Raw genomic sequence first — 15,168 nt, forward strand, 5'->3', positions numbered from 1 at the left:
AACCACATTATATCGAGAAATTAATTCTCTAATCACCAGAAACAAATTCCTCTGATTCCACGTTGGCAGAGGAGAATCGAACTCGGGACTACCGAATCGTGGTATGCAAGCACGTAAACCACTCGTCCAACGAAGAACTCCGAAGACTGATTAGTTTAGGTCCTTTTAAAACTATTCGTGGAATCCTTTGTTTTAGTCTGTGTTTGGATTGCAATAGACGGAACTTGCGGTGCCGCTACGACAATTATAAGTATATAAATGTTCTTTCTTATTGTTCATATGCACAATGCAGCTCTGAATGACTTCATAGATCCCAGCATTTGGCCTTTGACTTAAATTCTAGGTTCTATTGTATTCTATTCCATATGCACAATGAGAGAGAGAGAGAGAGAGAGAGCAATATGTGGCTTTCTTGGCGAACATAACGAAAGGTCTTATGTGGGTAACACTTGTGAAGACGAGAAAACATCTGTATTTTCCAGGTTCAATACAACAGATGCGACCTATCATTGCTTACCGTAGCTTTTGTTTGGTTGCCTATCCAAATTCCTCGCATTTTGTAAAGGAATCTCAGTTTAATCATTCTTCGTAATAATCAGGTATATATATTATTTTCACATGAGTACTGTATCCTTCTGTTGAATATGAAAGTAAGACTCATTAAAATGCTTCCATTTCTTTCGTAGGCAGTCGCAGAGATGAGTCAGAAACAAAAGAAGAGGATGTCCTCACACAGATGAAACAGCTGTTGACGTCTGATGGGGCGAGTGGAATTACCTAAGTCATTTGCGATCCCGAGCCGGAGTTCCAACGCAGGTGCTAAGAGGAGAGTAACGAATAAGGTGAGGGAAAAAAGCTCCCACTTGCGAGAAGCCTCGAGGAGCAGCGCCCCTCTGTCTTGTCTCCGGGAGACAGGTTCTCTGTCATTCTCAAGAAAGGAAGTTGAAGTACGGTTGCCTTTGCTTGTAAGTAGACATTGCTTGTCCGTAATGACTTTAAAAACTTTTCATTTAGGTTTGAGCTGTTAGAGTGCGGTCGTGCGTTAGACTCCTTAGAATTGCAGTTGGGTTTCTTCAGGGCAGACAGCTCGTGGTGATGAACGTATCCAAAAGTTGTGCGCAAAGTGGGATTAGCAGTGCCTTGTCGTTTTGCAAGTAATATTATCATGTCAGGCAGAATCATTTTGGGTTGTAAAGTAATGAGAAGTCAAAAGTGAGTTAACAGGGCGATGCAGAGAGCTAGAGAACTCAGTTAAATGCGTTTATAATTGATCTTGACTGCAAGTTTGCGAAGCGGGTTGCACAAGTTCGCAAAGCCCAATGTACAAAACAGTCTTGAGAACACTCATATTTTATCTTATAGTATTATCAATTCTGTAAAACCGAACTGACTTGATCTTGATTTTCTATGGTATTTAGTAAGCAAAAGCAGATTATTTCATCCTCAGAAGTCTAAATAAAATATTAAATGGATGATAATTTTATGAACATATTAGAAAAGAAATGCCATAAGAACGTTAAACCTTGGAAAAATTCATTTGTTAGTATGTGGTTAGACTTTGATAAAAGAAATATGCTATTAATTAACGAGAAAGAGGTGTACACAGATAATGGCATGGTTCCTTGGACATGCACGGGAATGGCACCTGCATCTCAAGAGCTTGATCAGAATCGAAGTAGAAATAACAAATATCGTATCTACTGAAGAAAGTCTACAAAAAATGTGACGTACAAAGAAATTAAAAGCAATCAAGTAAAACTTGAATGCTTGTAAACCCGTTCTAAGGCTCAAGTCTTGCGAGCATCGCATTCTGAGAACTCAGTCTTCGCCTCCACATGTATTCACTATAACTTGACATTATACACGTAAAACAATACCAGAAGTAAAATAAAATTCAGAGACAGTCATGTCCCACAATTTTTGGAGGAGGTAGATGAATGGCGATATTCACAATTCCTTCTTTGTTCAAGATTATGCCTGGTTTTTACTGGGAAGGGTAGGGCTGGTGGTGGCAGGACTGAACGTGCTATTTTTCGCTTACTCTGGGAGTAAGCCTGCTAACTATTTTGTTGTTATTGTTGTTCTTGTTCTTGTTGGGGGTGGGTAGGAAAAGTCTATTGAGGAGCCTAAAAAGATCTGAAAAGGGTGTTTTGCATTGATTTAAAGATACAGGAATTTAAGGATAGGATATTTATGATTTATTTATTAGAATGAAAATGTAAAAAATAAATAATGTGCATGTTAAACAGTACAGCAAAATTATTTCTAATAAATTGTAGCGTATGTATTTAATTTTTCGTTGGTAAAAATAAAATACATACGTTACCATAGATTTTAGTACTTTATAATTTACATATAAAAGTAATGAATATAATGTTTACAACTTATACATGAGGGGAATATCTTGCACGCATCCAGAGTAAGCTGGAGGTCGGATCACGCCTTGTTTTTTTTTTCACGTTATTATAAGCAATTAAATGAATGATATGATAACAGTATAAAACCCAATGCATACGAAAGTATGCATTTGTAGTAATGATTTGATATGAAGGAGCCAATGACATAATTAAGTCATTACTTAATCAATAAACAATCTACAGTTGTATTATTGTAATATTATCATACTACGTACGCACTCAGGTAGCAGAACGCTTAACTCTGAAGGCATTCACTTTAGGCATATGTAAACAGTTTGCAATATGGGCTGGGTAGTAAAATTAAAGAAGTTGACCAAAAGTTTTCTATCAAAGTTAGACTTAGAGAACTTAACTTTTTACATTCATATTTGCTGTACCAATTTCTTAAGCAGCCACATTGGATTTTCATTTTGAAGAATTTCGATGATTTTTATTAATAAGAAATTCACCTCTACATTTGAAGATCCTGCCTTTCATACAAACATGAGTTTATCTATAACAACTGTATGCAGATCACCCCATAGACTTAATAGTTGTTTTGCTAGATAAAAACGTTTGGAATCCTAGCATCAATTGAAAATGAAAAAATAAATGTTTCTCACATCTTTTAGTTAAATACCTATTGATACAATTTTACGTGGGTTCCTAGTAGTATTTCTGATTTCAAGAAATCTGTATATATATATATATATATATATATATATCTATATATATGTATATATATATATATACATATATTTATATATATATATATATATATATATATATATTATCTATATATATATTATATATATATATATATATATTATATATATATATATATATATTATATATATATATATATATATATTATATATGAGTAAATAAATTCTTCTGTTAAAACAGGATACGTCTCAAGTATAAAAGGCCTATTAAAACACACCGTTTTAAAGCTAAGGACTATATTTCGGTAGACTTACTTCCACCCTTATCAAGCTTGATATGGGTGGAGGGAAGTATGACCACCGAAATATAGTCCTTAGTTTGAAAACGGTGTTTTAATGGGCCTTTTATACTTTATATATATATATATATATATATATATATATATATATATATATATATATATATATATATATATATACACGTATATACGAGCGAATCAAGACATTTTACTGCTCTGGGCGCCTGATGGCTTTCCTTACTTTCGTGCATTTACCCTTCCGGTAAGCCGTCCACGTGCTGTGTTTCTGATTGAGTGTCACTCCTTTAACCTATTTATCAACAGTCATTTAAGCACATTTGTCCATGGACGGAAACCTCTTCCTTCCTTCCCTGTATGTGATGTGGGGTTTGGGTTTGGGGGGGAGGCCGGTGTGGTGGTGTTGTCTAGGGGGTGGGTTGAGGGACGGAGGGGACTTCCTATGGCGGGCAGCCCCCGCATGAAATGTTTCCATTTGTTTCCATTACAGAGCTGTCATTCGCCGTAAAGAGATTGTCCCTCCTCAAGCTCCACGTCTTCCTCCCCTCAGTTATTAAGAAACGGAGGAGAAGAAGAATAAGAAGGATGAGTAGGAGGATGAGGAGGAGAAAAATAGGAGGCGGGGATTTATTTCCGCCGTAGCTGACGTGATCTTGATGTGTCTCCTCCTTTATATGTTGATACGATTTTCCGTCCAATGCTGCGAGTGCTGGATTAGGTTCGCCGTTGATTGACATCTCAGGCTTCTGGGTCAACGCGCAATACTGTCACCGTCTTTTGTTCTGGTTTCGTGACGGCCTATTTCGGTGGTTACGTCGTGGGCAGTTTGTCAGTACCGTAATAGTTTTGCTTCCCTCTGTTGATTCTGACGTCATCTTTTCTTTAACTTTCTCCTTTCAACTTGCAGGTTATCTACATAAAAGTGGTTTCCTTCAAAATCTCGTTTTTGACATTTTATTACGTCACGTAAAATGAACACGTTCTGAAACATCACTTGCGTTTGAAGAGTATGTTTTTAGAATCAAACTCCATTTTGGAGTTTCTTTAAATGACCCAGTCCCCCAATAGTTGAATCTGGGGAGTGATTTTAATGTTTATCATTTTTTTCAACATTGCAAACAAATCTTGATGAGCCACCTGCCTTGACTTACGCAAAGATGAGGGTACAAATTGCTAATTAAATAAAACACCTGTAGAACATTTGTGCTGGGTTTGTAATAGTACATGCCGGGCTTGTTCGAAGCTCTTGAGAGACACTAAGTAGCTTTTTGTAAGTTTCCATCTATAGATACCATTATAGAAGTTATAGAAGTTCGAAGCAAATTCGCCACGCAACGGCTCGACCGCATTCTTGTTAGTGTTGCAGAAGGCATGCCACATTCTCCTGTAAATAAATAATCGTTGAACGTTATGGCCACGGGAGCCAATCGCATTAGTGACTCTTCTCCAACATTTGTAAGTCATATGATTACCTTAGATCTGGTCTGTCATTGTTAATGGAATTGTCAAAGGCTGGTCAGAACCAGTGTAGGCCCATCTGATGATAAAAAGAAATCTGTTGTATCTGAGTTGACTACACACACACACACACACACACACACACACACACACACATATATATATATATATATATATATATATATATATATATATATATATATATATATATATATATATATATATATATAATAGTCGAACCATTTCTTTTAGCAGGGTTGGTGCTTGTGAGAAGAAAACAGCAGTATAGTTATTGCCGCCACTTTCATAATTTATTTGCCGAAAGTTGGCTGAACCTCTTGTGCCGAAAACTTCCATAAAGTAAGCCTCTTTATAAAAGGCTCATCAGCAGCTGCCTAACTCATCTACTTTAATTACATCCTTCACCTCTTATGAGGTATTCACGATTTTGCTTCCTGGATATTTAGACTTACTTTCCTATACCTTTCATTCCATCTATCCAGCTCTTTTTGGAGTTTCCCCTCCTGCTCCATTTTGACAAATCTGAATGTCGAACTTTTTCCACTAAGCTGCCGTCCACTATTTTTTGCACATCACCAAACCATCTAAAAACCTCAGCCTCTTTCTCAATATTTTCAAACGCTAACTTCCAAAGACACATCAAATCTCTCTTCGCCGGCCCACCTTTTGTACAGACTCCACTGCCTTCCCTGCTTCACCTGTTCCACAACTAACCTCCCTTTCTTCTCCCATGGTGTGGTCGGTATGGTCTTAGCCTGCCACCTCGGTGGCCTCGAGTTCGATTCTCGGATATTCCATTAAGGGGAGAGAGATGTGTATTTCTGGTGATAAAAGCTCACTCTCGATGTGGTTCGGAAGTCACGTAAAGATGCTGGTCCCGTTGCTGAATAACCACTGGTTCCCTGCAACGTAACAACACCATACAAACAAAGAAACATTGTAACCTTAGTGTTGTTCAGATTTACTTTTAGCTTTATCCTCTCGCAAAAACTCTCAAACTCTTTCAACAGGTTCTGCGGTTTCTCTTCACTATTCTCTTTGGCTACTGAATCGCCGCAAACACCAGCCATTTCCCTGCCGTTCATGGCTCACTTTCTTATCCCAGAGTTTCAAGGGTGGTAGGGAGGCACGGGAATTGTGACACAGATTGGCAGGCTCAAGCTGGCTCTAGGACCACACAAAACTCAGAATGCATCGGTCTGCACTACTGAGAGGACACGCCAAGCTTTCTCTCCACTGAATTGTGTGTTTGTGTTGGTATTTTGTTGCATATTACTTGGATGCACCTCTTGAAGCAGACAAGTTTTGGAAAGGGGGTGGCTGGCAGGGGGAGAGGGCATGGGCCCAAAAAAATTTGAGAACCACTGCTCTATATCATCTCTATCTAACGACTATCATGAGCTTTTTCTAGGACCATGGATGCCCCAATCAGCTTTGTATTTACTGGCAAACTTCTCGCGATCATGTTTTGAAAAATCACCTGTTATTTACGCTCCGTTGTCTAAACGTACACAGTTTTCTATAAATATTACTCTCAATCAAAATTGTACCATACACATTCTTAGGTGTATAGAGTAATATGTTTATATAATTCTTAGTGTTGTCTATTACCTTTGATTAATAAAGTAGAGCCGTTATATGGCTCGTCCATTCCTGCATGACCTTACCTTCCTTCAGACATACGTTACCAACAGTGGCTATTCAGTCATCATGTCCCCATTCACTATACCTATGTAGATCACTTGCCTCTCATCAACTTGTTGTGCTTTCTTCCGTCAATATCTCCCGTAGGGGGATAGTGCAGTCAGTGCACCTCATACGGTGCACTGTAGGAGGCATCACTTAAGGATCTTTGCAGCGTGCCTTGGGCCCCAAACTACAACCCCCTTTCGTTCCTTTTACTGTAACTCCTTTCATAGTCTCTTCCATCTTACTACTTTCCACCCTCTCCTAACAGTTGATTCATGGTGTAACTGCGAAGTTTTCCTCCTGTTACATCTTGCAAACCTTGTACTGTTAATTTCCGTTTCAGCGCTGAATGACGTCATAGGTCCCAGTGCTTGGCCTTTGGCCTTAATTCTATATTCAATTCAATCCGTCGGTATCTTAACTGCCCTCCACTCGTCCTCAGTAGTCCCTTTTACAAGCTATCCCAAGCATTCATTAACCATTGTCACTCTGTTGCCACTCAGCTGTTCCTCTTTTCTTTTCTGATACTGAAAACGCTTTTAAAATACCCTACCCAGCCAGGACTGCATTCACTTCAGACAGCATTTTTACGTTCACTAACCTTTCCCTCTGCTTATCCCTCATATTATTATTCTTCGTAAGTTCCTGCACACTTTCTCCCCTTTTATTTCATTGCTTGCTCTCTTTTTCTCTCACTTTATTCTCAGTTTGTCAAGCTGTACATGATCTCTTGTCTAACCCAGTTACACGTAAGATAGTCTCTCTACCTTTCTCCGTGTTGACTAAGGAAGGATATGGATAATACCATTTGGTACACGTCATCCAAAGCGGATAGGCATGTACAAAGGCACACACATTATATATACTATATATATATATATATATATATATATATATATGTATATATATATATAATATATATATATATATATATATTATGTATATATATATATATATATATATCTATATATTATATGATATACGCATTAAGCTACAAATATCCTTTAATATCTAATTCGCTCTACCCCAGAATTAATATATTTTCATATATGTTAACTGAAGGGGAATTTTTAGTTGATAATAATTTCGTCGGCTCCCGGACGCGAACCTAGGAACCCAGGTTCCTAAGTTTCTGGGTTCCTAGGTTCGCGCCCGGGAGCCGACGAAATTATTATCAATTAAAAATTCCCTTTCAGTTAACGTATATGAAAATATATTAATTCTGAGGTAGAGCAAATTAGATGTTAAAGGACATTTGTAGCTTAATGCGTATATATATATATAAATATATATATATATATATATTATATATATATATATATATATATATATATATATATATATATGCAGAAATCGAGCAGTTAAGGAAATCTTGGTTACTGATACACACACACACGCATATATATATATATATATATATATATATATATATATATATATATTATATATATATATATATATATATATATATATATATATATATATATATATATATATATATATATATATATATACCCACGATTTCCTTATTTAACTGCGAGACTACTTCATACATGTTTTTCGGTATACTTGTCACGACGAAGCCTTAAGGTTTCGTCGTGACAAATTAAGAACAAATGAAGAAAAACTAACTTCTAGTTGTGAAATGCGAATTTAAGGACGATGTTGTCTGTGTGCCTTGGAAAAAAAGAAGTACTACTATCTCAGAAAAGCCGAGATGTTAACATGTCAGTGTTAACACCTGTGGAATGAGTCACTATCTGGCGAAACTCATAGCATTGTTGGATACCTCAGTTCCGATGGGTACCTGTGATCATACTTATGCTGTGTACTATTCCTCCTATTCTTATTCCTCTCTGGAATTTTGCCTTAAATAGTTTCAATAATTTTTAAGCCCCGTAAGGAGGTAGTGCAGTTAGCGCACCTTATGCATTAAGCGTTACTTAAGGTTCTTTACAGCGCGCCTTTGGCCCCTAGCTGCAACCCCATTCGTTCCTTTTACTATACCTCCTTTCATATTATCTTTCTCCCGTCTTACTTTCCACCCTCTCCTAACAATTGATTCCTGGTGCAATTGCGTGGGTTTCCTCCTGTTACACCTTTCATACCTTTTACTGTCAGTTTCTGTTTCAGCACTGACTAACCTAGTAGGTCCCAGTGCTTGGCCTTTGGTCTAAATTCTATATTCAATTCAGTCAATAATTTTGTAAGTTAACGATGAAACTGGCACACAAATTTATGATTAAATGGGGATGTGAGTTTCAAAACCTAGCTTGATTTATTTTTTCGATAGATATCCGTCAGAACTTGAGTGTGGAGTTAGTAGTTACCTCATCTATTCTCGAATCTTTTCACCAGTTCTTGAAAAACTAGGACAGTCTCGAATACAAATAAACGAAATTGGAAACCCACTAGACCAGGATAGTGAAAAAAGTTTCATAGTTCCACCTGTGCCATTGCAGCTACAAGAACAAACGTAAAATAATGCGCCGAAATCTTCGGCGCAATCGAGTTTTCTGAACCGCGTATGTATGGAACTCTCAGCCGCGACTTATGAAACTTTCAGCCACGGTTGGGTGGTTGCCTGTGTTATTAAAATAAAAGCTACTGAGGCTAGGTGGCTGCAATTTGGTATTTTTGATGATTGGAGGGTGGATGATCAATATAACAATTTTCAGCCCTCTAGCCTCAGTAGCTTTTAAGATCTGAGGGCGGACAGAAAACTAAAAAGGTATATTTCTATACCCAGAAGTCGGTTCAGTGGCCTCGGTCAGTAGATGTGTTTCTTTCGTTATTATTATTATTATTATTATTATGCAAAAGACTATGAAAACCGTATCTCCCGAAATATGGCTTCATTTTCCCGTAAGTAAAAATGCATATAAATTTGGAGTCGAATGATGAAAATTTCTTAATCACTGCTAAAATGTTCTCTAGTTAGAAATATTATTGAGTTATGTGGTATCGTTAAATATTTTTTTTCTCCCATTTTCAGATAACTTTTCGGAGATGCGGGTCTTCATTGCATTGAGTTTGGTGGTTCTGGTTATGGTAAGTATTTAATGAATCGATAATAACGTGATCAATATTCTAATACTTTTGCGAATAAAAATTGATAGTAATGTTTGTTTGGTGTACAATGGTAAGAATGAACGCTTATGGAAGTTAATCTATAGACTATTGCGAGATCAATGTTCTCACAAAAGCCAGCTTTTTCTTGCATAAAAATCATTAGCATAGAATATCACTTAGTATTTCTTCACGAAGGTGATAGTAATAGTATGTTTTTTTTTAGAAACTTCTTCAATGAGTCAAAATGAAGAGTGTTAGAGTAAATTGAGAAGGAAGGGCATTAGGTGAATTAAATTCGTTCCCCAGTTTCTAGTTTTCCTCAGCTCACTCCGTCATTAGCAAAATTGCTGTTTACTTGACAAGATTAAAAAAAAATAAAAGGCCGAGTCACATCCGCGCAGAGCAGAGCTATATCTGTACCGTAAAATGACTCCTGGTAATATATTCGTTCTCAAGGCATTAATTATATTTTAAACGACTTGTAATGTAGCCATCTTTATTTTTAGCCTAGGTACCCAGAGTATTATACAATCCGTATCTTGGTTCGTGCGATTAACAGCTGGTATTTCATTTGGTTATATTGCAAAACCTGGATATATATTAGTTGTAAGCTGAATAAACTCCCTTTATGGCTTTTTTTAAAAATGAGATATAGATTATTAATGATTGGAAGTCCAGTAATTAACAGTGCTAATCTTTTTCATTTTCAGGGTCACCCGGCTCATGAACGCGTAAGTAATTGCCCTTGATTTTATGATCAACACGGAAGGGAGGGAGAATAGGACTTTGTCTTCTCATAACGTTTGTGATGTCCTAAGGGGTAATTCCAACTGCTTGTACTCCGTTGTGGGGTAGTGTCGTCAGTGGACCTCATGCGGTGCATTGTAGGCATTACTTAAGGCTCTTTGCAGTGTGCCTTTGGCCCCTAGCTGCAACCACTTTCGTTCCTTTTACTGTACCTCCTTTCATATTCTCCTTCTTCATCTTACTTTCCAGCCTCTCCTGACACTTGATTCATAGTGCAACTACGAGGTTTTCCTCCTGTTACACCTTTCAAACCTTTTACTGTCAATTTCCATTTCAGCACTGAATGACCTCATAGGTTCCAGTGCTTGGCCTTTGGCCTAAATTCTATATTCAGCTCAACTCAACTCAACTCAACTCAAGCCAACTGCTTGTAAACCAGTAATTTAATATTTTCTGTGTACATACGCAGTCAAAGTGATCGGTAATGAATCCATTCACACGTTCGTATTTGTATGTCCCTAGTGTTTTTTTGTTTTTTTTAAATGCGAGGTGTTAAAATAAACATTTAAAGCATTCCATTTCAGTATCCCAAAGGTTTAATCATTTCTATAAATGTTAAATAGCTTCGGTGGAAATATACCCATTGTTAAAGTTCCTTCTGCCTAAGACCACGAAGACAAGAAGCCAAATACCCACAAAGGAATTGGCTTCAGACGGAGCTATCCATCTGGTTTCCAGCGAACCTGAGGTTGTTTATGAATGCTCTGGGGCCAACGTCAGAGGTGACAGGGTGAACGTGTTGCTTTTGCGCGTGAGCTTCCTTGCTCTCATTAGGTCTATCAAAATCTTGTTGTTGCGGTGGCCATGATATGATGGTGGGTTTCAATAACACATCCAGATAAAAAGTTCCTTTATTCTGAAAGAGAGAAACAATACACACCACTACCAAAGGTTGGCGGGATCGACTGAACAACAAGAGGCATTATGGGAAAAAGACGAAAGCGCACAAGCTCATCGTAATTGAAGGAGCGTATATATTCATCAACTAATAAAAATAATAAAAGCTTATCAACTAATAAAAATAATAAAAGCTTATCAACTAATAAAAATAAATAAACAAGCTTTATCAAACTAATAAAAATTAACTAAACAAGCCTTATCAACTAATAAAAATAATAAAAGCTTATCAACTAATAAAAATAATAAAAGCTTATCAACTAATAAAAATAATAAAAGCTTATCAACTAATAAAAATAATAAAAGCTTATCAACTAATATAAATAATAAAAGCATATCAACTAATAAAAAATAATAAAAGCTTACTTCCCTAACATTTCCCTCCTTTGTTTCTTGTAGTCGTGACGTAGGATCATCTCCGTTACAATACACTTCAACACAGAAACACTTGTAGGATGATGATATTCTCAGGTGTTCCCTTAATTACTTCTGCTCTCCTGTGATGTTTGCGTCACACAACACAATTCAACCAAAGTAAGATACGAAAAGAGGACTCAGAAGAAAAACATTAACACAACAAGCTTCCTTTATCGATGAACGAGAATTTGAAAACACGCTCTGAGAGTAAAGAAGGGGAAATTAATTTGGATTTTATCATTTGAGAAGCAATATATACGTGTATATATATATATATATATATATATATATATATATATATATATATATATATATATATATACACGTATAATAGCAACCTAATCCATTGACGTTTCTTTTTATATGTAAAAGGCGCCCAAATGTAATTCTTTGGTTCCTACTAGAAAAACAACTTTTTTTTGACATCTTCCCCAATTATTTAACATATTTTTGCTTTTGGTTTTAGAATATAGTCTGGTATATGTGTATGCACACATATCAACAGGTTTTGTAAATTTACTTTTGTAAAGACTTAAATATGTAAATAATGCTTTCAATAATTTGTTTCTTTCAGAATTTTCCAAGCAACGTTTACCATAAACGCAGCATTCAGGTAAGATATTATTATTATTATTATATTAGTAGTAGTAGTAGTAGTAGTAGTGGTGGTGGTAGAAGTAGTAATAGCAGTAGTAACAGTTCTTTGGTAACTACAGTATGTACTTGAATTATAGTGTTATATTGTTATGCATACATAGAGATATATGCATACAGAATTAATATAAATTATATAATCTATTATATTATATATATTATATATATAAATATATATATATATGTATATATTATAGTACTATAATATGTAATATTGTATATTATTATATATATTAATATATTATACATATAATATTATAAATATATAAATGTTAATTACTGATGCGTGTATCTGTAATATTGTGGCGTGTATTAAATGTTTATGTATTCATGTATGTAAGCTCCATACATCAGGCTGCCGTTCATACATATTCGACATTATATTACGAGTAAAAACTATTCAACTGACGTAACAGAAGAGAAGCCCTTGACGATGGAGGTAGATGTATACAAGCAACAAGCTCGCATGACTGCAATGCACGTCCATCGAATCTCTTCATATCCAGTCGAATGAAGCAGACTGGACAACGAGGTAGTGTGAAGAGCAGTTGAAGAAGAGTTTAACATCAGTTGGCATCCTTGAGAAATCTGCCATTGTTAAAATAGCTCTGCCTCGCCAGCTGCAGCGGACAATACAACACCTTCCCCTTAGTTGGGTGTCGTGCCGTCAGTGCACCTCACGCGGTGTACTGAAGGCATTACTTAGGGTTCCTTGCAGCGTCCCTCCGTCCCCTAGCTTCGACCTTCTACATTCATTTGACTGTACCTTCGTTGATATTCTCATTCTTCCACCATACTTTCCACCCTAACCTGTCATGGGTTCCGACGCCATTTTCAGCGCTGAATGGCCTCATAGGTCCAAGCGCTTGGCCTTCGGCCTAAATCTTATATTCCAAGAATAACGTCTACACCGTCCGTAGTTATTTATTTGGGAAAACTGTGAAGGTCCTTTATTGATTTATGAACATAAGCGAAATAGACTGGAGTTGTAAACACACATTGGCTTTTACCTGCGCTGTAATTGTATTGGAATAATGAAAAAATTAAGTTAGCGTCACTTCTCTCTTATTTCATCATGGATCAGTTTTGCCAGTGTTATTATGCATGACGGGAATTTGAAGAAGTGGGTTACAGAAAGAAAGGAAAACAAAATGTCATTAATCTTTTTTTTTTTTTACAGGCCGATGGAAAACAGCTCAACATTTTGAAAAATATGGTAGAGTATATTTTCTAGTTTCATTGTATATAGCTGACGTTTCACTTAAGAGAGAGGGAGAGAGAGAGAGAGAGAGATAAGAGAGAGAGAGAGAGAGAGAGAGAGAGAGAGAGAGAGAGAGAGAGAGAGAGAGATCGGACTATATATTATTTTGTGATTTTCTATGTCATATTGAGATATCCAGTAAATCTTTATGAACACTAGTTTGCTCGTGAAGTTCATTAAATCTCTGCTGCAAGCAGAACTCATCATAAATCATTTCTATTTCAGAATGGCAACGAGGAAATCATACTTGCTGGTCAGGCCAAGGTAAACAAGTTTTCTTCATATATATAAATATATATATATATATATATATATATATATATATATATGTGTGTGTGTGTGTGTGTGTGTGTGTGTGCGTGTGTGTGTGTGTGTACTATGATGTATATGGACATGAACACTTGGGAACATGTTCCACAGAACTACATTTCTGACTCACATCGAAATCGAAGCCCGGTCTTACAAATGTGAGAGCAAGACATTAGCAATTCCTGTATGGAGGAAATGCTAATATATATACAGTAATATATATATATATATATATATATATATATATAATATATATATATATGTGTGTGTGTGTGTGTGTGTTGTGTGTGTGTGTGTGTGGTGTGTGTGTATAAACATATATATGTACACATGATATACAGAATATTCCCCTTCGGTTTACATATATGAAAATATATTAATTCCGAGGTAGAGCGAATTAGATCTTAAAGGACATTTGTAGCTCGAATAATTTATATGAATCAAGGTGATGTGAAAATTATACATGTATAAATACGTGTATATATAATGCACATACCTTTTTGATATGATATACATATTTTACGTGAAGATCATGCTTGAAACAAAATATATCATTTGACTTTATGTTATGATTCAAGTAATACAGATAGCGTCCTGAAAGGGAGAAACAAATCCCATCTCTTGCTTTTCTTGTGAACTGGAATTTAATACACAATATACATGCAACGTAAAAGCACCATACAAACAAACAAATACACAATATTCAGTCTGGAGAGAGAAAAAAACTTCTCCTACTTTTTTTAATTATTATCATGTCGAGCTCGATTGCATTTGCGAGGTTTTTATTTTAATATTTTTGTTAATGCAAGTTTAATCGGTCACTGACTGCAAATTTTGTCGCACTTTTTTAGCTGGAGCAACTGAAAAAAACTTCAAAATATGTATATCTTTATTATTTCTCGCTATGGTTTTCTCATACACACACGTATATACAGTATATGTATATATTTATTTATATATGTTATATACATATATGTGTGCAGTATGTGTAATATAATACATATATTATATATATATATATATATATATATAATCAATATATATATATATGTAAACGAGATATTAATCTCGTTTTTTTATATTTGGTAAATGTGGAACTCCGAGTGTAGGCAAACTGATACACACACCATCTCTCTCTCTCTCTCTCTCTCTCTCTCTCTCTCTCTCTCTCTCTCTCTCAAGCGATCGACGGCACGGCCTCCCCC

The 15,168-nt window shown here is 35.9% G+C and overlaps 1 protein-coding gene across 1 annotated transcript in view; it reads left to right on the forward strand.

Annotated features, from left to right (window-relative positions):
- Positions 1 to 690: 690 nt before the first annotated feature.
- The window catches only part of LOC135197852 (uncharacterized), a 26,994-nt gene continuing 12,516 nt past the window's right edge, over positions 691 to 15,168 (forward strand). The window contains exons 1-6 of the mRNA XM_064225034.1: positions 691 to 965; positions 9,542 to 9,597; positions 10,329 to 10,349; positions 12,314 to 12,352; positions 13,574 to 13,609; positions 13,880 to 13,918. Coding sequence (XP_064081104.1) covers positions 9,556 to 9,597; positions 10,329 to 10,349; positions 12,314 to 12,352; positions 13,574 to 13,609; positions 13,880 to 13,918 — 177 coding nt within the window. The 5' untranslated portion in view covers positions 691 to 965; positions 9,542 to 9,555. The remainder of the gene's footprint in view (positions 966 to 9,541; positions 9,598 to 10,328; positions 10,350 to 12,313; positions 12,353 to 13,573; positions 13,610 to 13,879; positions 13,919 to 15,168) is intronic.

The sequence above is a fragment of the Macrobrachium nipponense genome, chromosome 21 (assembly GCF_015104395.2).
Source record: "Macrobrachium nipponense isolate FS-2020 chromosome 21, ASM1510439v2, whole genome shotgun sequence".
In the NCBI taxonomy this organism is placed as follows: Eukaryota; Metazoa; Arthropoda; class Malacostraca; order Decapoda; family Palaemonidae; genus Macrobrachium; species Macrobrachium nipponense.